Source organism: Zea mays, chromosome 6 (assembly GCF_902167145.1).
Source record: "Zea mays cultivar B73 chromosome 6, Zm-B73-REFERENCE-NAM-5.0, whole genome shotgun sequence".
Lineage (NCBI taxonomy): Eukaryota > Viridiplantae > Streptophyta > Magnoliopsida > Poales > Poaceae > Zea > Zea mays.
In genome coordinates this window covers 105442034-105465089 of record NC_050101.1, presented here as the reverse complement: position 1 = coordinate 105465089, position 23056 = coordinate 105442034, and the positions used below count along the sequence as shown (strand labels likewise).

Below are 23056 nucleotides of genomic sequence, written 5' to 3'. Positions count from 1 at the left end.
GAGTAGTCAGAAAGAAGAACGAAAACCAGAGACAACACTTAAACCAATCTCAACAAAAGAACAGCAACGAAATGGCCATCCATAGTCGAAGCTTGAAAAATTCACTCTTTTCTTTTCCCCAGCAACTTGATGCTTTCTTTATGAAAGTGTACCATCCCTTAGCAGTCGAGAGCACAGAAGAGGCAGCCGCGGACAATAGGAGGCACCTGGACGCCGAGCAGAGCAGCAGAAGAGGATGGACGTGAACGCGTGCGGGTCTCCGCGCAGCACCCGCACGGTCTCCCGCAGGATCTCCAGCGCGTTCATCACCGACAGACGCACCCTGCCTCTAGCGCCCCGCGTCGGCGCCATTCGTCCCGGCTCCTTCCTCGCTGCGCTCTTCTGTGCTCTCCTTAGATTCGCGGCCACTTCTCAGACGCACCCATGGCCTCGCCACCGACTCGCCGGTCAGATCCGAGACGCTATCCCGGTGGCGGTGGCACAACGCGCACGCCTAATGCGGTGTATTGCGACGGGAATTAGGGCCCAGCAGGTGGGATCTTGGGGGTGATAACGGCGTGGGAGGAGGTGGAGGAGAAGTTTCTTTGGAGCAGAGATCGAGGGCGGAGGAGAGACGAGAGGGTCGAGGGAGGGGAGAGTGGGAGCAAGGGGGCACGGACCAGTCCAAACCAAAGGAAAGCACACGCAGGCACCGCGAATACAGCTTGGCACTGTTGAATCCGCCCACGAACAATGGGTGAGATAGGCATGGACCAGCTGGGTCTGGCCGAGGCTGCCGCCGCCGTGAAGGAGGAGGGCATCCTCGACGATGACGAGGAGACGTCACCGATAGAGCAAGTGCGACTGACGGTGCCGACGACGGATGACTCGTCGCTGCCGGTGTGGATGTTCCGGATGTGGAGCATCGGGCTTCTGTCGTGCGCGCTCATGAGCTTCCTCAACCAATTCTTCTCATACCGAACGGAGCCGCTGGTGGTGACGCAGTTCACGGTGCAGGTGGCGTCGCTTCACTACACCAAAATCATACACTTCCTAGGTTTTTAACTTCCTACAACTTTTATAACAAACCGTAGGAAATAAATAACTTTCGAGAGGGAACTGGTAGCTCTAGGTAATAAACATAACTTCCTACGATATTTTTATAAAAGTTGTAGGAAGTTATCTTTCACATGCTGACCCGTGTGTTCGGTCAAGCGAGCCGCTAACTTCCTAGAGCCGCTAACTCCCGTGGGCCACTTCATGGCCCGGGTGCTGCCGCATACCAGGTTCCGGGCGCCCGCGCTGTTGGGCAGCAGGGCGTGGAGCCTCAACCCGGGGCCCTTCAACATCAAGGAGCACATGCTCATATACATCTTCGCCAACGCCGACTTCACCTAATTATAGCTATGGAGCGTGGGGTGGAGGCATCAGTCACGGAGACAGGATTTGCGCGCTGGGGAGGATCTTGGAGGAGAGGGAGGCGTTCGTTGTTGGGGCGGATCCGATGATGGCGGCACAGATGGTGTGGGGAGGAGGGTGGGGCGGAGGCGTCCGTCGCGGAGACAAGATTTGTGCGCTGGGGAGGATCGCGGAGGAGAGGGGGAAGAACCGTGCACTACAGGGATGTGGACGCCTACACTACTGTCTTAAGGAGTAGTATAGATTTATTATCACCACGAGGGGTGACCAGCAGGGCGCGCGGGTGGGTTCCAATCGATAGCGAAGGCACATCGATCGCTGCGAGATCGAGAGCGGGTGCCGATGGATTAGGAAAAGGGCGCATCAATGGCTGAGGTTAGGGGCGCGTCGGCGGGTGGGTAGGAGGGCGCGTCTGTTGGGGGCCTTCATCTTCCGAAGGTCCTCAAAAACACGACTAGCATGCTTTCCAAGTATAATATATTGTCACAGGAACCTTCGGCCTTAAGATGAAGGTGTGCACGGCATGAAGGGCGCGGTCTGGGAGAAGGATGAACCAGTTCCGAAGCTATGAATGGAGAAGCTTCGGCTTAGCGGTGGAAAATGAAACCGACCTAAAGAGGAAAAGGTTGTCTAGTCCTCGATAGATTACCCCTTAGCTAATAGTAAATGCCAAGGGCATGGATGTAATTTTACACAGGCTACGTCATGTGCCTATAAATAGATGAACAGTTGAAAGGGAAATGTTCCTTTGGGCAATTTCTATTATGTTTTGGTGATTAAGTGCCCAACACATTTAAATAAGCTCTCATGTGCTAAATAAAGAGAGAAGTGATAATCAAAGCAAAGCTATGTTTCTAGACTTAGTACTTTGGTTTTTGTGTACTAATATATCTGTCTAAGTGCTAGAAACAGAGAAAAGAAGAAAAGAAAAGACATGCAAAAGACTTGGCTTGGTACAGCCAAGACTCAGCTCAGTCTGGCACACCGGACTGTTCGGTGGTGCACCGGACAGTGTCCGGTGCGCCAGGCTGAACTCCGGTGAACAGGCCGCTCTCGGGAATGTTTGGCGACATACGACTATAATTCACCGGACTGTCCTTTGAGCCAACGGCCGCCAGCGCAATGGTCGTCCGCGCATTCCGCGGGCGACGTGTGGCCTGCACCAACGGTCGGCAGGGGGCACCGGACTGTCCGGTGTGCACCGGACAGTGTCCGGTGCGCCAACTGCCAGGAATCTGCAACGGTCGGCTGCGCCAGAACAGGAAAGAGATCCGCACCGGACATGCTACAGTGGTTGTCCGGTGGTGCACCGGACTGTTCGGTGCACCATCCGACAGAAGGCAAGGATAGCCTTCCTTGTTGGCCTCCAACGGCTCCTAGCTGCCTTGGGGCTATAAAAGGGACCCCTAGGCGCATGGAGGAGGCACCCAAGCTTACAAGAAAGATCCTAAGACTCCAAGACTCACGCATTTTATTCTTTGAGATAGTGACTTGAGCTCCATTTGAGTTGAGAACTCCTTGTGTTGTGTTTTGAGCTCGAGTTGTGACTTGTGTGCGTGATTGTGCTCTCGCTTTGAGTCTTGTGTGTGTTGCTCTCCCCTCCCTTACTTCCGTGCTTCTTTGTGATCATCAATTGTAAGGGCGAGAGGCTCCAAGTTGTGGAGATTCCTCGCAAACGGGAGAAAGTCTAAGAAAGAAAAACACCGTGGTATTCAAGTTGATCATTGGATCACTTGAAAGGGGTTGAGTGCAACCCTCGTCCATTGGGACACCACAACGTGGAAGTAGGCAAGTGTTACTTGGCCGAACCACGGGATAAACTCATGTGTCTCTTGTGATTGCTTCTCTGTGATTACTTGTGTGTTCACAAAAGCTCGCTACTTAGTCGTACTAACACTTAACCAAGTTTGTGGTTATTAGTATTTGATTTTTATAGGATCATTTATTCACCCCCCCCCTCTAGGTGCTCTCAATTGGTATCGGAGCCGTTCTCTTCACATAAGGGACTAATCACCCGAAGAGATGGATCCTAAGGGAAAGGGGATGGTGGTCAACGACAAGGAGAAGGAGTCCTTCCTCAACGAGCCTAGAGACGACAAGCCAACCGACTCAGGCTCGAGTCATAAGAAAAGAGATGGGAAGAAGAAGAGGCACATCAAGAAGATCATCTACTACGACAGCGATGAATCTTCTTCTTCACCAAGAGACGACGACGACAAGAAAAAGAAACCGGTTAATTCAAATTATTCATTTGATTATTCTCGTATTCCTTTTAATTCCAATGCTCACTTTCTTTCAATACCTCTTGGTAAACCTCCACACTTCGATGGAGAGGACTACTCTTTTTGGAGTCACAAAATGCGTAGTCATCTATTCTCTCTCCATCCTAGTATTTGGGAGATAGTTGAACATGTAATGCAATTTGATAGTACGGATAACCCCGTGTTTATTAACGAGCAAATTCATAAAAATGCACAAGCTACCACTATTTTGCTAGCATCTTTGTGCAGGGATGAGTACAACAAGGTGAGCGGCTTGGACAACGCCAAGCAAATCTGGGACACCCTCAAAATATCACATGAGGGAAACGATGCCACCATGATCACCAAAATGGAGTTGGTGGAAGGCGAGCTGGGAAGGTTCGCCATGATCAGGGGAGAGGAACCAACACAGACGTACAATAGGCTCAAGACCCTGGTCAACAAGATTAGGAGCTATGGGAGCACGAGATGGACGGACCACGACGTCGTCCGACTTATGCTCAGGTCTTTTACTGTTATTGACCCTCATCTTGTGAACCTCATCCGTGAAAATCCTAGGTACACAAAGATGACGCCCGAGGAGATACTCAAAAAGTTTGTGAGTGGGCGCATGATGGTGAAAGAAGCCCGATATGTGGACGACGCTCTAAACGGTCCACTCCCCGTCCACGAGCCTCAAACTATTGCCCTCAAGGCAACCAGCAGCAGGGAGACGCTACCAAGCAAGGTGGCACAAGTGGAGGCCGCTGGCCTCAACGAAGATGAGATGGCGCTTATCATCAAGCGCTTCAAGACCGCATTGAAAGGACGCAAGGAATACCCCAACAAGAACAAAGCAAGGGGAAAGCGCTCCTGCTTCAAATGCGGTAAGACTGGTCATTTTATTGCTCAATGTCCCGACAATGAAAATGACCAGGGAGAAGAAAGACACGGGAAGAGGGAGAAGAAGAAGGCCTACAAGAAGGCGAAGGGCAAGGCACACCTAGGTAAAGAATGGGATTCAGACTGCTCGTCTTCCGACTCCGACAACGAAGGACTCGCTACCTCAGCCTTCAACAAGTCCTCTCTCTTCCCCAATGAACGCCACACTTGCCTCATGGCAAAGGAGAAAAAGGTAAGCATTCGAGAAACCCCTAAGTATTCTACTTTTAGTGATGAGGATTCTAGTGATGATGAAGTAGATTATACTAGCTTGTTCAAAGAATTAGATAGAACTAAAGTAGAAAAAATTAATGAATTGATTGATGCTTTAAATGAAAAAGATAGACTACTAGAGAGGCAAGAGGACATTCTATATGAGGAACATGACAAATTTGTTAGTGTTCAAAAGTCTCTTGCCTTAGAAATTAAGAGGAATGAATTACTATCTTCTGAGTTATCTACTTGCAATGAATCTATCTCTAGTTTAAAGACTTTGAATGATGATTTAAGTGCTAAGCTAGAAGTAGCTAATAGATAAAGTTCATGTGTTGAACATGTTGTTATTTGCAATAGATGCAAGGATTTTGATATCAATGCTTGTGATGAACATCTTGCTTCTATTGCTAAACTAAATGATGAGGTGGCAAGTCTTAATGCTCAACTTAAGACTTGCAAAGTTGATTTTGATAAACTAAAATTTGCTAGGGATGCCTATACTATTGGTAGACACCCCTCAATTAAGGATTGACTTGGCTTTTGAAAGGAAGCCAAGAACTTAACAAGCCAAATGGCTCCCATTTCCAACAAGGAGAAAGGGAAGGCCCTTATGGCTAGTAGCATTCAAAAGAATCATGCTTTCATGTATAATAGGAAAATTGTTAGTCATAATAGGAGATATGATTATGATGCCTATGATTCACATGCTATGTTTGCTTCAAGTTCTAATGGTAGGCCTAGGAGAAATTTTGTGTCTCATGCTCCTAGGAAAATGTGTAATAAACCTACTATTGTCTTTCATACTTGCAACACTAAGTTTGTTCTTTCATGTAAAAATGAAAAAGTGGTTGCTAAAAAATTGGGACCCAAATGCAAAGGAGACAAGGCTTGCATTTGGGTACCAAAAGCTATTGTAACTAACCTTGTAGGACCCAACAAGAGTTGGGTACCTAAAACCCAAGCGTAAATTGTCTTGCAGGTTTATGCATCCGGGGGCTCAAGCTGGATTATCGACAGCGGATGCACAAACCACATGATGGGGGAGAAGAAGATGTTCACCTCCTACGTCAAGAACAAGGATTCCCAGGATACGATTATCTTTGGAGATGGGAACCAAGGCAAGGTCAAAGGCTTGGGCAAGATAGCCATCACAAATGAGCACTCTATTTCTAATGTATTTTTAGTAGAGTCGCTAGGCTATAATCTCCTGTCTGTTAGTCAATTGTGCCACATGGGCTACAATTGTTTGTTTACAAATGTTGATGTATCTGTCTTTAGAAGGAGTGATGGTTCATTAGCTTTTAAGGGTGTACTAGATGGCAAACTCTACTTAGTGGATTTTTCGAAAGAGGAGGCCGATCTAGATGCATGCTTAATCGCTAAGACTAGTATGGGCTGGCTGTGGCATCACCATCTAGCACATGTTGGAATGAAGAACCTTCATAAACTTCTAAAGGGAGAGCATGTGTTAGGACTAACCAATGTATGCTTCAAAAAGGACAGACCTTGTGCAGCTTGTCAGGCAGGAAAACAGGTGGGAAGCACTCATCACAACAAAAATGTGATGACAACATCAAGACCACTAGAGCTACTACATATGGACCTCTTCGGACCCGTCGCCTACCTAAGCATCAGGGGAAGTAAGTATGGTCTTGTTATTGTTGATGATTTTTCCTGCTTTACTTGGGTATTTTGTTTGCAGGATAAATCAGAAACCCAAGGGACCCTTAAGCGCTTTCTAAGGCGGGCTCAAAACGAATTTGAGATCAAGGTGAAAAAGATTAGAAGCGACAATGGGTCTGAGTTCAAGAATCCGCAAGTGGAGGAGTTCCTTGAGGAGGAAGGCATCAAGCACGAGCTCTCCGCTCCCTACACACCACAGCAAAATGGTGTGGTAGAGAGGAAGAACATGACGCTTATCGACATGGCAAGGATGATGCTTGGAGAGTTCAAGACGCCTGAGCAGTTTTGGTCGGAAGCTGTGAACACAGCTTGCCACGCCATAAACCGGCTCTACCTTCATCGCCTCCTCAAGAAGACCTCGTATGAACTTCTGACTAGTAACAAACCCAACATCTCATACTTTCGTGTATTTGGGAGCAAATGTTACATTTTGGTGAAGAAAGGTAGAAATTCCAAATTTTCTCCCAAAGCTGTAGAAGGGTTTTTACTAGGATATGACTCAAATACAAAGGCATATAGAGTCTTCAACAAATCATCGGGTTTGGTTGAAGTCTCTAGCGACGTTGTATTTGATGAGACTAATGGCTCTCCAAGAGAGCAAGTTGATCTTGATGATATAGATGAAGATGATGTTCTGACGACCACAATACGCACCATGGCGATTGGAGATGTGCGACCACAGGAACAACAAGAGCAAGATCAACCTTCTTCCTCAACGATGGTGCACCCCCCAACTCAAGATGATAAACAGGTTCATCAAGAAGAGGCGTGTGATCAAGGGGGAGCACAAGAAGAACAAGTTATGGAGGAAGAAGCACAACCAGCCCCTCCAACTCAAGTCCGAGCGACGATCCAACGGAATCACCCCGTTGATCAGATTCTGGGTGACATAAGCAAGGGAGTAACTACTCGCTCACGATTAGCTAATTTTTGTGAGCATTACTCGTTTGTCTCTTCTATTGAGCCTTTCAGGGTAGAAGTGGCCTTGCAAGATCCGGACTGGGTGTCGACCATGCAGGAGGAGCTCAACAACTTCAAGCGAAATGAAGTTTGGAGCCTGGTGCCACGTCCCAAGCAAAACATTGTGGTAACCAAGTGGGTGTTCCGCAACAAGCAAGACGAGCACGGGGTGGTGACAAGAAACAAGGCTCGACTTGTGGCAAAAGGTTATGTCCAAGTTGCAGGTTTGGATTTTGAGGAGACTTTTGCTCCTGTGGCTAGGCTAGAGTCTATTCGCATTTTATTAGCCTATGCCGCTCACCATTCTTTCAGGTTGTTTCAAATGGATGTGAAGAGTGCCTTCCTCAACGGGCCAATCAAGGAGGAGGTGTACGTGGAACAACCCCCTGGCTTTGAGGATGACAGGTATCCCGACCATGTTTTTAAGCTCTCTAAGGCGCTCTACGGACTTAAGCAAGCCCCAAGAGCATGGTATGAATGCCTTAGAGATTTCTTAATTGCTAATGCTTTCAAGGTTGGGAAAGCCAATCCCACTCTCTTCACTAAGACTTGTGACGATGACCTTTTTGTGTGCCAAATTTATGTCGATCACATAATATTTGGTTCTACTAATCAAAAGTCTTGTGAGGAGTTTAGCAGGGTGATGACACAGAAATTTGAGATGTCGATGATGGGCGAGTTGACATACTTTCTTGGGTTCCAAGTGGGACAACTCAAGGATGGCACCTTCCCCTCCCAAACGAAGTACACTCAAGATATTCTCAAGAGGTTTGGGATGAAGGACGCCAAGCCTGCAAAGACGCCAATGGGAATCGACGGACATGTCGACCTCAACAAAGGAGGTAAGTCCGTTGATCAAAAGGCATACCGGTCTATGATAGGGTCATTGCTTTATTTATGTGCTAGTAGACCGGATATTATGCTTAGCGTATGCATGTGTGCTAGATTTCAATCCGACCCAAGGGAATGTCACCTTGTGGTCGTTAAGCGGATTCTTAGATATTTAGTTGCTACGCCTTGCTTCAGGATCTGGTATCCAAAGGGGTCTACTTTTGACTTGATTAGATATTCAGACTCTGATTATGCTGGATGCAAGGTTGATAGGAAGAGTACATCAGGGACGTGCCAATTCCTAGGAAGGTCCCTGGTGTCTTGGAGTTCTAAGAAACAAACCTCCGTTGCCCTATCCACCGCTGAGGCCGAGTATGTTGCTGCAGGACAGTGTTGCGCACAACTACTTTGGATGAGGCAAACCCTCCGGGACTTTGGCTACAATCTGAGAAAAGTCCCACTCCTATCTGATAATAAGAGTGCAATCCGCATGGCGGAGAATCCTGTTGAACACAGCCGCACTAAGCACATAGACATCCAGTATCACTTTTTGAGGGACCACCAGCAAAAGGGAGATATCGAAGTATATCATGTTAGCACCGAGAACCAGCTAGCCGATATCTTTACCAAGCCTTTAGATGAGAAAACCTTTTGCAGGCTGCGTAGTGAGCTCAATGTCCTAGATTCGCGTAACTTGGATTGATTTATAGCATACATGTGTTTTATGCCTTTAATCAAGTTACTTTATGCATTTATGAAATTTGTTGTTTATTTATGGTGCTCAAGTTGTGCAAGGGATCCCCGGACCTTACAAGTCCATGTGTGAGTGATGCACATATTTAGGGGGAGAATTGCTACAACTTGACCCTTTGAGACTAACATTTGTGTTTGAGTTTACTTAATGTAGTCTCAAAGGTGCATTAAAAGAGAAAGGTGAACTTGGACTTTACAAAGACTTCCACTGCACTCCGGTATTGGTGTACTCACCTCCAAGTTCATTCTTATGCTTCTATTGCCTTTTTGCTCTTAATTGACAATTTTTGGTGAGGCAATGGGGTTAAAGGGCCAAGAATGATCCCGTTTTGGCGCTTCATGCCAAAGGGGGAGAAATTAAGGCCAAAGCAAATGGATCAGCTACCACTTGAGAATTTTGAAAATAGTAGAGTTAGAATTTTTGATTTGTCTAAAATACTCTTTGTTGGGGACTTGTTCTCAAATACTATGAATCAAGAACAAGGCAACACAAAATGTTAAATATCAAAAGGCCCTTCGTTCTTCAAATCATTATTTCCTTTTGGACATAATGAATTTAAGACGAAGGTCATGAAGGCCATACCTTCATGATTATGATAGAAAATGAAAAACATTCAAACAAAATATAGAAAGTGACACAATTATTATAAACATTATTATTAATCTATTTCTTATTTTTATTACTTATTTGAACAAGAATAAATTACAAGTATACCTTCGGTTTGAAGGAAAAGGGTACAAGCGTGACGCAAAAGTGAATGCCCACTCCGCGTCAACAGTACGGGAATACTGTTCACCTATTTATAGGCACGGGTCGCAGCCCATGCAAAATTACATTAATGCCCTTTACATTTATCAATAACTCTATGATAATTCTTCGAGGTTTAATCTAGTTTTTCATCTTTAAGTCGGTTTCCCTTTCCGCCGTTTCTTTTTCACCAAAGAAGGGAGGAAGCATTCAGGTTCTCTGAAATGACCAGGGGCTTCGGAGGAAGATTCCACCCGAAGCACGTTAGGTCAATTCATAACTCTACTCAAACTGATGATCGAGGGAGCCAACAGCAAAGGCCACAATACTCTTCACAAGCTTCGGGCCAACAGCAAAGTTCTTTTCGACCGCCAGCGCCAAGGGGCAGAGGCGCCAGGGGCTTCGGAGGAAGGTTTGGAGACCAGCCAAGAAAAATATATTGCCTATTCTGTGGTGAAGACAAGGGCCATACTACCAGGATGTGCCATGTTACCATCCAGAAGTGCGAAAAGGGAAACCGACTTAAAGATGAAAAACCAGATTAAACCTCGAAGAATTATCATAGAGTTATTGATAAATGTAAAGGGCATTAATGTAATTTTGCATGGGCTGCGACCCGTGCCTATAAATAGGTGAACAGTATTCCCGTACTGTTGACGCGGACTGGGCATTCACTTTTGCGTCACGCTTGTACCCTTTTCCTTCAAACCGAAGGTATACTTGTAATTTATTCTTGTTCAAATAAGTAATAAAAATAAGAAATAGATTAATAATAATGTTTACAATAATTGTGTCACTTTCTATATTTTGTTTGAATGTTTTTCATTTTCTATCATAATCATGAAGGTATGGCCTTCATGACCTTCGTCTTAAATTCATTATGTCCAAAAGGAAATAATGATTTGAAGAACGAAGGGCCTTTTGATATTTAACATTTTGTGTTGCCTTGTTCTTGATTCATAGTATTTGAGAACAAGTCCCCAACATTGGCGCCCACCTCCGGTGAACTCACTTCCATCTCTTAAGCTTTGAACTCTTTCGGCAAGCATCACCTTCGTCATGCCGCCGAAAAAAGCTTCAGCGACAGGGGCTGGTACTTTACAGCCGCTGGATCCCAATCAGGACGTCCTTTCTCTTAGAGAGGCCCGAAGCCAGAAGAGGAAGGCTGTTAGTCCGACACCCCCGGAGGATGTTTTGGATCAGGAGATCCAAAACCTGGAGATCCTTCAGCAACAGGTGCAGCGCAAGAAGGAGAAGATGGCTCGTCTAGCTGACCTTCAGAGACAGATAGACGAAGCTTCTGAAGAGGTTCGTCATCTTGTTCAAGATGATCAGAGCCGAAGGCCTCCACGCAGAGAGCTCCATCAGGAAGGCTTCCACAATGAGGACGACTGGTATGAAGATTTCCATCATGGAAATTTTGCTTTCGATGATGCTTCTCCTCTCTCAACAGAATTGCAGGCTACACCATGGCCACAGTCTTACAAGCCACCTCAGCTCCCCATGTACGATGGTCATACAGACCTGAAGCAATTTTTGATGAGCTACGAAGCAACTATATCTTCGTATGGTGGTAATACTGCAGTCATGGCAAAGTCTTTTGTCATGGCCGTCAAGAGTGTCGCTCAGACCTGGTACTCCTCCCTCCGGCCAGGGACAATCACCTCATGGCAGAAGCTGAAGGATATGTTGATAACCAATTTCCAAGGATTTCAGACAAAGCCAGTCACCGCTCAGGCTCTCTTCCAGTGTACCCAGGATCATGAAGAGTACCTGCAGGCGTATGTCCGGAGGTTTCTGCGCCTGAGGGCACAAGCGCCAACAGTGCCCAATGAAATTGTCATTGAGGCCATGATTAAGGGGCTTCGGCCGGGACCATAAGCGCAGTACTTTGCCAGGAAGCCACCACAAACGTTGGAGAAGCTGCTCCAGAAGATGGACGAATACATTCGAGCTGACAATGACTTCCGCCAAAGAAGGGAGGAAGCATTCAGGTTCTCTGAAATGACCAGGGGCATCGGAGGAAGATTCCACCCGAAGCACGTTAGGTCAATTCATAACTCTACTCAAACTGATGATCGAGGGAGCCAACAGCAAAGGCCACAATACTCTTCACAAGCTTCGGGCCAACAACAAAGTTCTTTTCGACCGCCAGCGCCAAGGGGCAGAGGCGCCAGGGGCTTCGGTGGAAGGTTTGGAGACCAGCCAAGAAAAATATATTGCCTATTCTGTGGTGAAGACAAGGGCCATACTACCAGGATGTGCCATGTTACCATCCAGAAGCAGAAGGAAATAACGGAAGCAGCAGCGCAACAGAGTCAGCCGAAGCAGGTCATGCATACTGCTTCGTATCACTCGCCTTATATTCCAGAATATGTAGGCAACCACCCTGCAGCTTCTGTTGCCTCGGCAAGCCAACCCCAAGCATCTTGGCAGCAACCTCCACCGCCACCGCCGACCCAGCGAGGACAACAGCCAGAAGGGAGTCAACACAACCATCTTCAGAGGGATTTCAGAGAGGAGTCCGAAGCTCGCACAGTCAATAGCACTGTGCCAGAGTCGAAGCACATTTGTTGACAAATATCCTACCTCAACAGCAGTCCTTTTGCATTTTTTACATTCAGTATTACCTTTTTGTTAATAAGGAACAATTATGAAGAGTTTAAATGTTTTTTATTAAATTTCAATTCCTTGTAATACTTTCTTCTTTTACCATAATAAAAATATGTCTTTTTCCATAGGCTTGAGTTGCCGAAGCATACTAACTTATGCTGATTTGAAGGACCTTTGTATTATCAAAAATTTGATCTAACGGACACAGTACAAATTGTTCCAAACAGTAAAAAGTCGTTCCTAAGGGAGCGCAGTGTAAGTTTTCTAAACCTACAGCGAAAAATAAACGCTGATTCCGCTGAAAGTAAAAGGCGAAGAAGCTCTTAAGGGAGGCTTACAGCGAAAAATAAACGCTGATTCCGCTGAAAGTAAAAGGCGAAGAAGCTCCTAAGGGAGGCTTACAACGAAAAATAAACGCTGATTCCGCTGAAAGTAAAAGGCAAAGAAGCTCCTAAGGGAGGCTTACAATGAAAAGTCAGCGCTGATATAAAAAGTGTGTGTGCTTTATTACAGGGATATGTATCTATGGCACAAATATCATTTTGCATACCATTACATCATCACATCATTTTTGCATAACATAAGCATCATACAGCATAGTGCATCTGGAACAAGAAGGGGATACAGTGTTGATCTTTGGAACATATTTTGGAAAAGAGAAAATCGTGCTAAGGCACAAGACGAATCGAGATGAAGAGTAGCCTCATTGGAGAGGCAACACAAAACTTTTTTATAGCTTCGGAGAATAGTTCACGAAGCTTGGATGTTTTTATCAGAGAAGTAAACAAATTCTTGTGATATAGAAAAGATTTTCTTCACGAAGCATGAAAAGAAGGGAAGGTGTTTTTTCGTCGAAGGCTCAGAAAAATGGTATGTATGCAAAGTTTCATGCATCGTAAAGAATTAAACTATAAATAAATTATATATTACATGTAAAGTTACAATATATTACACATTTTACGTTTCAAATGTTTCTATAATAGCATTCAATCCTCTTTAAGCACTATCTCTGCAGCTTCATTCAATAGTTGGTTGACAACCTTGTCCATAATGGCTTCGGCCATTTTTCTAATTTCGTCGTCCCCCTTCGGGTGGGGGCCCGGAGATGCCTCAGCAGGTTCTGAGGGAAGAAAAGATACGGCTATATTACTATTACAAACTGCGAACAGAGTCTGGAATTAAAAATTATAGCATGATAAAAACCACTAATTAATACCTATTTGCCCTTCGAGCTCTGTACTTTTCTCGGCAACTTCCGCTACTTTTCTAGCATCGTGGATGCCTTTTTCACTCCTTTGAATAATTTCTTGCGCCAATTCTCGACCGCCGTTATCCCAGATATCGGTGAAGAATTTCCCACCGACCATGCTTGCTTCGGGTGAGGGGTCTTTAATGTCTTCAGAGGACAAGGTAGCTTCGGACTGCGCTAAGGATTTTACATGCTCGCAGCCTTTCCTCTACAAAACAGCAGCAATCCCCCTAGCACCCGAAAAAGCGCAGATGTCACCACGGCTATTCAGGATTTCCTCGAAGGCCTCTGCTTCGTGACTGATCCATTCCATTGGACCTTCAGGATTGCCTCTTGAAAAATTCTCTTCACTAGAGAACGCGCCAACGCTGGCGAAGCTAGATTTTATCTTTTTGACGCACTCTATGGATTTAACATAGCATTTCCTCTGGGATGCACGAAGCTCTTTAACACTTATCTCTAAATGATTGGCCAATTGATCACTAAGCTCTCGTTTTGTTTCTTCAAGTATCCGCTCTTCTTTAGCTCTAGCTAGCTGTTTCTGAAGATCTTTAATTTCACGTCTTTGAGCTTCGGCCTGGGCCTTTGAGGCATCTTCGTCCTTTTTTACCTTGTCCACCAATGTAAGCAGAATTTTATCCTTTTCCAGAGCTTCATTTCTCAGTTTAATAACTTCTGATCGTAGGTTGTTAAATGCAATTTCATAGCTCTCGTCTTCGGCACTCTTTTGTGCTCTCAATGCGTTGCTTAAAATTAAACCCTATATGTAAAAAAGGTTGGTATAAGAATAAAAGAATGAGTTACGAATTATAAAATTTGTAAACATCCAATTCCCATACCTTCAGGCTATTGTACGCAAGACTATCCGCAAGATCCTCCTTCGTCATAGCACATAATCCAGCTTCGAGCTTCGGAAACCCCATACTTCTAGACATCTCCCGACAGACGGATAATTCTTTATTGTCTGGGAGGCAGTATAGGAAATCCTCTTCGTTTGTCCCATTGAACACTAGTGCCCCCTTCGGATATTTCAATTCTTTGGCATAGTGATTAGCTTCAAAAACTTCTTCCGATAACTTTTTCCCCGAAGCATGACACATAATATAATTGTATATTTTGGAAGATGCTTCGGGGACAGCAGTATCAATTTCTTTGACCAAAGTAGGCTCTGATATTTTCATTTCTTCAGTTGCCCTTGCAATTTTTGCTTCTTCTGCTTCCAAAGGTATTGCCTTGGTTGGTTCTGAAGGCCCGGTTTCAACCTCAGTCTGTTGCTTCGGAGCCTTAGCAACGGATACTTCAGCAAGCGCCTCAGAAGTTTCAGCAGTCTTCTTTGGGGTTGTGCTTGGAAGTTTAATTGTTTCCAAAACATCTAACACATTAACCATTCTTTTTCTTTTTGGAGTCACTGTTGGCCCCTTTTTAATTTTTGCTGCTTCAATTTCTTCTGAAGGACTTAAAATTTCTGATATTTTCGCTCCCTCAGTTAATGCTTTTGCTTCTTCCATCTTTTCTGTCGATGGCGCTTCGGCCAGCTCTTTGGTTTCTGGTAACAGAGTCTTTGGTTCCTCCAATTCTTTTGTTGTTGGCACTTCGGCCAGCTCTTTGACTCCTGGCAGCGGAGTTGATTCCTTAGCTTCGGGGACCGAAGACGTTTCACTGCCGAATTCAGGCACTGTGGCTAGTTCAATGTAACGTGGCCGGTGTGTGAGAACTTTCACCCTTTTTCTCTTCGGCGCTGGCTCGCTAGGAGCAGCTGAAGCAGTTTCTTTCACAGAAGATGTACCTTTCCTTTTCTGCCCCCGCACTGGATAATGGTAGTCGGGGTACACGAACCCAATTGCATCAAAAACTCGGTTCAGTCTTTTCTTTCTTCGGCCTCCGAAGGCTGCTGACAATGCAGTATCTTCGGTCTTCGAATATATCCCAAGCAATTCATCACTTACAGTCTCAATGCTCTTTAACCAATCATCATCTGGTTCAACGAATTTGTCTCCATACTTGAATGTATACTTCAGCCTGACTAGCCCACCTTCGTCAGTTTCTTTAACAGTTTCTTTCGGCATTTCCCAATTATCTACAAGAGGCCATACTCTGAAGGCAATGTGTTCTTGTATTAAATCCCTTGTCCCAATAAAAGAGTAGACTACGCCGAAGGCCCGTTGGCATTCTTCGGCTGCTTCATCCATTTCTACCTTCGGTTTCCGGAGTCCGAAGCGCTGCCAGATGGGGCACATGATGACATCCTTAATATCCTCTCGAACCTTCAAATCATTTTTTACATAGAACCATTCTTTCATCCATTCTTCGGGCCATCTCTTACGAAAGGTGGGCACGTGACAGCTTGATCCAGAGCGAGCGCCGAAGCTGTAGCAACCAAAGTTGTTATGATATTGCTCTTTACCCCAGGGTTTCGTTTCATATAACAATTCATGTATATTGCAAAAGCTTTTCGCACTTGGCTCTAGACCATGACTCTTCACAGCCCAGACGAAGATTCCCATTCTTATTATTGCTTCAGGGGTAAGTTGATGAAGGTAAACCTGATATATTTTCAGAACTTCTACCACGAATCTGCTTAGAGGGAATCGTAGCCCAGCTTTTAAAAAGCTTCGGAAAATAACGACTTCATCATCTTCGGGAGTCGGCACAGTTCTTTCTCCGGCATCTGCTCTCACAATAGACATATCTTGAAAGTATCTCCCCTTCATGTTTTCAAGGTGACTTTGCCCAGTAGTTGATTTTCCGAAGACTGAATGGCTTGGTCGCCATGGCCGATCTTCGGAATCTTCACCCCCACTGTCTGCATCATAACTGTCACTATCACCAGTATCTTCAGATAAACCTTCTAAAATCTCCCTTGTAATCTTCTCCATATTCGTCTTTGCCATTGACTCAAGAAAACCCAGATGCATTTCTTCAGAAAGGCTCAGCTTCATTTCGGCAGCAACTTTCTTCTTCTCAGACATTCCTTCGGAATTCTTGCCTCTCGCTTCCGAAGCTTAAAACTAGGGAGGCAACCAAATATTTGTAGGCAAAAAACTATTTGAGCAGGCAAAACAGATGGCAAGAGAGCGTGCCAAATAAATTGTGGCGAGCCCTATTTATACACCCATTATGTCGGGGACTGGAGGGTCCCACTTGTCGATGACTGTTGCTATTCTAGCAAAAAGAAGGTGTTTTTTTGGGAAGGTGTTTTTTCGGACCTTCGGCTCATAGCCTTCGTCCATTTCGCAATCTGAATTTATCATTCTGACAAATTAATATTGCGAGGGGCTACTGTTGGGGGCCTTCGGCTTCCGAAGGTCCTCAAAAATCATAATTTAACAATGTTTCTGGAGTAAAGTACATTAACAGGTATCTTCGGACTCGGATCAGAGCCATAGTATGAAGAAGCACAAAGAACACGAAGGTTGGCGTAGAGCCGAAGCTGTGTGTAGAAGAGCTTCGGAGTAACGACGGAAAGGGAAACCGACTTAAAGATGAAAAACCAGATTAAACCTCGAAGAATTATCATAGAGTTATTGATAAATGTAAAGGGCATTAATGTATTTTTGCATGGGCTGCGACCCGTGCCTATAAATAGGTGAACAATATTCCCGTACTGTTGACGCGGACTGGGCATTCACTTTTGCGTCACGCTTGTACCCTTTTCCTTCAAACCGAAGGTATACTTGTAATTTATTCTTGTTCAAATAAGTAATAAAAATAAGAAATAGATTAATAATAATGTTTACAATAATTGTGTCACTTTCTATATTTTGTTTGAATGTTTTTCATTTTCTATTATAATCATGAAGGTATGGCCTTCATGACCTTCGTCTTAAATTCATTATGTCCAAAAGGAAATAATGATTTGAAGAACGAAGGGCCTTTTGATATTTAACATTTTGTGTTGCCTTGTTCTTGATTCATAGTATTTGAGAACAAGTCCCCAACACTAAGAAAGAAAAACACTGTGGTATTCAAGTTGATCATTGGATCACTTGAAAGGGGTTGAGTGCAACCCTCGTCCATTGGGACGCCACAACGTGGAAGTAGGCAAGTGTTACTTGGCCGAACCACGGGATAAACTCACGTGTCTCTTGTGATTCCTTCTCTGTGATTACTTGTGTGTTCGCAAGAGCTCGCTACTTAGCCGTACTAACACTTAACCAAGTTTGTGGTTATTAGTATTTGATTTTTACAGGATCACCTATTCACCCCCCCCCCCTCTAGGTGCTCTCAACAGTAACACCGTACTGTTCATGCTGACCTGTAGTCACTCGCACACCATTCTTGGACTCTTGCCTTCTGTCAAACCGAAGGTACAAATGTAATTCAATATTAATAATGTTTGTTCATGAATATATGATGAGAATATAAGTAATCTAATGATTCAATATGATTATTCATGTTCTCTTAATGTTTCACATATTCTTGCTCTTTATTATTATCACATATTGAAATGATGAAGGTATGTCCTTCATGACCTTCGTCTGAAGATCATTATATCCCAAGGGAGATAATGCTTAGAAGGACGAAGGTCTTTAACCATTAACATTTGTGTTGCCTTGTTCTTAATTCATAGCATTTGAGAACAAGTGACCAACAACGTCGGTGGGTTGGAGACTTAGGTTTGGGGTTTTTTCAGTCTCTGGCGACCAAAAGCTGCTGCAGACCACTAAACACACTAGCTTTTTAGCCAGCTTCTATATGAATCGTTTTGGTAAAAACCGTCCAAAATCAACATGAATATAAAATCGGTCGAGTCGTCACGAAAGTAGGAATCCGTCGCTTTCTAGATCCTAAACTCTTTAGACCACTTCATACTCCTTCGCCTATAATGTCCACAATACTTAGATTATCTACACAACTAGATTCTCTCCATTCTTAAAAAAGATGGTTAGAATATATGATGAGAATATAAGTAATCCAATGATTCAATATGATTATTCATGTTCTCTTAATGTTTCACATATTCTTGCTCTTTATTATTATCACATATTGAAATGATGAAGGTATGTCCTTCATGACCTTCGTCTAAAGATTATTATATCCCAAGGGAGATAATCTTCGAAGGACGAAGGTCTTTAACCATTAACATTTGTGTTGCCTTGTTCTTAATTCATAGCATTTGAGAACAAGTGACCAACATTGGCGCCCACCTCCGATGAACTCATTCGACCACCTTCGGCAAGCTGTGACCTTCGTCATGCCGCCGAAGAAATCTTCAGCGCTGGGGGCTGCATTGTAGCCACTGGACGTCAACCAAGAAACACTACGCGAAGCTAGAAGCCAAAAAAGGAAGGCTACAAGTCCAACGCCTCAAGAGGAGGAGTTGGACCAAGAAATCAGGGACCTCGAAGCATTCCATCAACAGGTCTAGAGGAAGAAGGAGAAGATGCTTCGTCTTGCTGATCTTCAGAAGAAGATCGATGAGTCTGTTGAGGAAATGCGTCATCTCACCCAAGATGACCAGGACCGAAGACCTCAACGCAGAGAGCTTCGTCAGGACAATTCCTATGATGATGATGAATGGTATGATGATTTCCAGCATGGAAATTTTGCTTTTGATGATGCTTCTCCTCTGTCAGCAGAACTGTAGGCTACCCCATGGCCCCCATCATACAAGCCACCTCAGCTCCCTATGTATGACGGGCACTCAGACTCGAAGCAGTTTCTAATGAGCTATGAAGCAACCATATCTTCATATGGGGGCAACACTGCAGTCATGGCGAAATCTTTCGTCATGGCAGTCAAAAATGTCGCACAGACCTGGTACTCTTCTCTCCAGCCAGGAACTATCACATCATGGCAGAAGCTGAAGGACATGCTGATCACCAGTTTCCAAGGGTTTCAGACGAAGCCGGTTACTGCTCAAGCTTTGTTCCAGTGCACGCAAGACCATGAAGAATACCTCCAGGCGTATGTCCGAAGGTTCTTGCGTCTGAGAGCACAAGCGCCCACATTGCCTAATGAAATTGTCATTAAGGCCATGATAAAAGGGCTTTGGCCAGCACCTACGGCTCAATACTTTGCCAGGAAACCCCCTCAGACCCTGGAGAAGCTTCTTCAGAAGATGGACGAATACATCCGGGCTGATAATGATTTTCGCCAAAGAAGGGAAGAAGCCTACAGGTTTTCTAAAATGACTAGGGGCTTCAGAGGAAGAATCCACCCTAGGCATGTCAGATCAATCCATAACTCCAGCCAGAGTGATGACAGAGGAAGCCAGCTTCAAAGGCCACAACACGGCTCCCAATCCTTAGGACAACAACAAAGCTCTTTTAGGCCACCAGCCCCAAGGGGCAAAGGCGGTAGGGGCTTCAGAGGAAGGTATGGGGATCAACCCAGAAAGCTCTATTGCTTATTCTGTGGTGAAGACAAGGGCCACACTACAAGAACATGCCAGGTCACCATTTAGAAGCAAAAGGAGATTGCCGAAGCAGAGGCGCGGCAGAATCAGCCGAAGCAGGTCTTACATACTGCTTCATGCTATTCTCCCTACGTACCAGAATACGTAGGTAATCAACCTGCGACTTCTGTTGCTTCGGCAAGTCATTCACAAGCTTCCTAGGCCCAGCTCCCATTACCACCACCATTGCCACCTACTCACACCCGAAGCCAGCAGCCAGAAGGGCACCAACATGCCCAACAGCAGCACGACTTCCGGGAAGGGTCCGAAGCTCATACAGTCAACAATACTGTGCCAGAATCAAAGCACATTTACTGAAGAATATCCTAATCATAGCATACCTTTATCTTTTAAGCCATTTTATTTTTTGTAAGAAACAAGTAGTGAAGGACTAAATTTCGATTTCTTGTAATAACTGTGTGTGCATCAATGAGTAAAAAATGCCTTCCTCACAGCTTTCTGAAGCTACAAAAAGTCGTTCCTAAGGGAGTACAAAGTAAATTTCGAAGCTACGAAAAGTCGTTCCTAAGGAAGCGCAGCGTAAGTTTTCTGCTCAAAGATCGTTCCTAAGGGAATGCAGAGCCAAAGATTAAGTTCCAAAGTTGTCAAAAGTCGTTCCTAAGGGAGCGCAGCGTAAGTTTTCTGCTCAAAAGTCATTCCTAAGGGAATGCAGAGCCAAATACCACCGAAATATAAGGTGAAGAAGCTCAAAAGTCGTTCCTAAGGGGGCGCAGAGCTTAAATGCCACCAAAATAGAAGGTGAAGAAGCTCAAAAGTCGTTCCTACAGGGATGCAGAGCTTAAAAGATTCAAAAGACGTTCCTAAGGAGATGCAGAGTCTTGTGTATTCCAGTGTGGGCACGCGCGTGTGTCTTTGGCATCGCCATCATTTTGCATCATGGCATCACATCATTTCGCATAACATTACATCATACATCATATCGCATCAACAGCACAAAGATTGGATACGAAGCAAATCTTCGGCAATACCTTGTTAAAATGGAAATGTGCTCAGGCACGAAGTAAACTTCGGGAAATACAGTTTTATCAGACTTTCCATAGAAGGGGCTTCTTTCTTTACGAAGGATGAAAAGAAGGGAAGGTGTTTTTTCGCTGAAGGCTCAAAAACGGTATGTGTGTAAATTTCATGCATCGTAAAGAAATATATTACAGTAATTTACATGTCCCATTAATTGTTCCATACATCAAACATTACAAAGTATTATTACAATAAAGTCTATTCTTCCCTAAGAATTTTTTCCGTGGCCTCGTTCAATAACTTGTCGACAACTTCGTCGATAATAGAATTAGCAATGTTTATTGCATCCAATGCCTCCTTCATGTCCGGATCAGCCAGCGGGTTGTATGGCTCCGGCAGTGGCGACAGTTCAGCTGTAGTAGCCAAACTATTAGTTCGAAGTCACAAAGTAAGTGTCGAAGCTACATTAAAAAATGATACCTATGCGTCTTTTGCGTTCAGCAGCTTCTTCAGCTCGCCTAGCTTCTTCTCGGGCGTCATGGGTGTCTTTTTCATTCTTCTTTATAATTTCGTTGGCCAATTTTCGGCCACCGTTCACCCAGACATCAGAATAAAATTTTCCGCCCATCAAAGTCGCTTCGGCTGAAGGGTCTTTTGTGTCGTTTATGGAGAAGGTAGCTTCGTCCTGAGCTGTAGCTTTGACGTGACCGCACCCATCCTTCTCCAGAATAGCCGCAATGCCCCGAGCGCCGGAAAAAGCACAAATATCCCCACGATCACTCAGGATTTCTTTGAAAGCTTCGGCTTCTCCGCTTATCCACTCAATAACGCCCTCGAGGTCGCCTCAGATAAGGTTTTCCTTAGAGGAATAAGCACCCACATTGAAAAGGCTAGTTTTTAGTTTTTTCACGCAATCCAAGGATTTCTCAAAACATCTTTCCTTGGATTCACGAAGCTCCTCAATATTTTTCTCTAGCTTAGTCTTCCACCATTCGCTAATTTCTTGGCTAGCCTTTGCGACCGCACAATTTTCATTGGCTTCGGCAAGTTTTTTCCGAAGGTCTTCAACCTCAGCTTTTTGAGCTTCGACCTGGGCGTTGTATTTTGCCTCATCTTCCTTCACTTTATTCACCAATGAAATTAGAATTTTGTCCTTCTCCAGGGCTTCGTTTCTCAGCTGAATTACCTCTGATCGAAGGTTGCCAAGAGCTATTGTGCAACTTTCATCCTCCGCATTCTTTTGAGCCCTCAGGGCGTTGCTCAGAATTAAGCCCTGCGAAAAAGAAGGATAAACGTTTAGCATGAGAATAAAAACATTATTCTCAAATTCTTAAATTTTAAGTTTACAACTTTTGTACCTTCAGGCTGTTGTATGCGATGCTGTCCGCGAGGTCATCCTTTGACATGGCGGAAAGGCCAACCTCGAGCTTTGGAAATCCCATACTTTTAGCCATCTCCCGGCAGATAGATATCTCTTTGTTGTCCAGGAGACAGTATAAGAAATCATCTTTGTCTGTACCATTGAACACCAAGGCCCCTTTCGGGTATTTTAGTTTTTGGGCATAATGATTGGCCTCTGCAATCTCCCCTTCACACAACCTCTTTCCCAAAGCATGACGAATAATAAAATCAAAATTCTCGGATAGAGCTTCGGGATCAGGAGATTTAGCTTCTTCAGCTATTTCTTTTTCCATAGTTATGTCAAACCCTAAAGATTCTTGTTCAGCCCCTTCCTCAGTTGCAGTGGGCTTCATCTCAACAGACACTGAAGGCACAGCTTCGGCTTTAGCCTCGGCCGTAGCAGCTTCGGCAACTTTCTTCGCGGGAGCAGGAGTTAATGCTTTTGTGGTTTCTATAACAGCGTCTAGCATGCTGGCCATTCTCCTTCTCTTGGGAGTTGTGGCAGGAGCCTTTGTCACCTTCGGCAATTCTGCCTCTACCAGTGGACTCAGAATTTTTGACAGCATCACTGTTTTTTCCAATTCTGGCTCCTTGGCCACAACATCTTCGGCTTCGGCTGACCCGACTATAGGCACCTTCGGCACTGC

The 23056-nt window shown here is 44.7% G+C and overlaps 1 protein-coding gene across 1 annotated transcript; it reads left to right on the top strand.

Annotated features, from left to right (window-relative positions):
* The first annotated feature begins 732 nt into the window (after window positions 1-732).
* On the top strand, window positions 733-1377 carry LOC103631258 (oligopeptide transporter 4-like). The gene is made up of 2 exons (XM_008652207.1): window positions 733-1007; window positions 1224-1377. Exons 1-2 carry the CDS (start codon window positions 733-735, stop codon window positions 1375-1377), a joined length of 429 nt encoding a protein of 142 aa, XP_008650429.1.
* Window positions 1378-23056: the final 21679 nt, after the last annotated feature.

Coding starts and splice junctions, on each gene's coding strand:
- LOC103631258 (XM_008652207.1), top strand. CDS start 733: ATGGGTGAGATAGGCATGGACCAGCTGGGTCTGGCCGAGGCTGCCGCC. Junction 1,008..1,223: donor ACGGTGCAGGTGGCGTCGCT/TCACTACACCAA, acceptor AGAGCCGCTAAC/TCCCGTGGGCCACTTCATGG.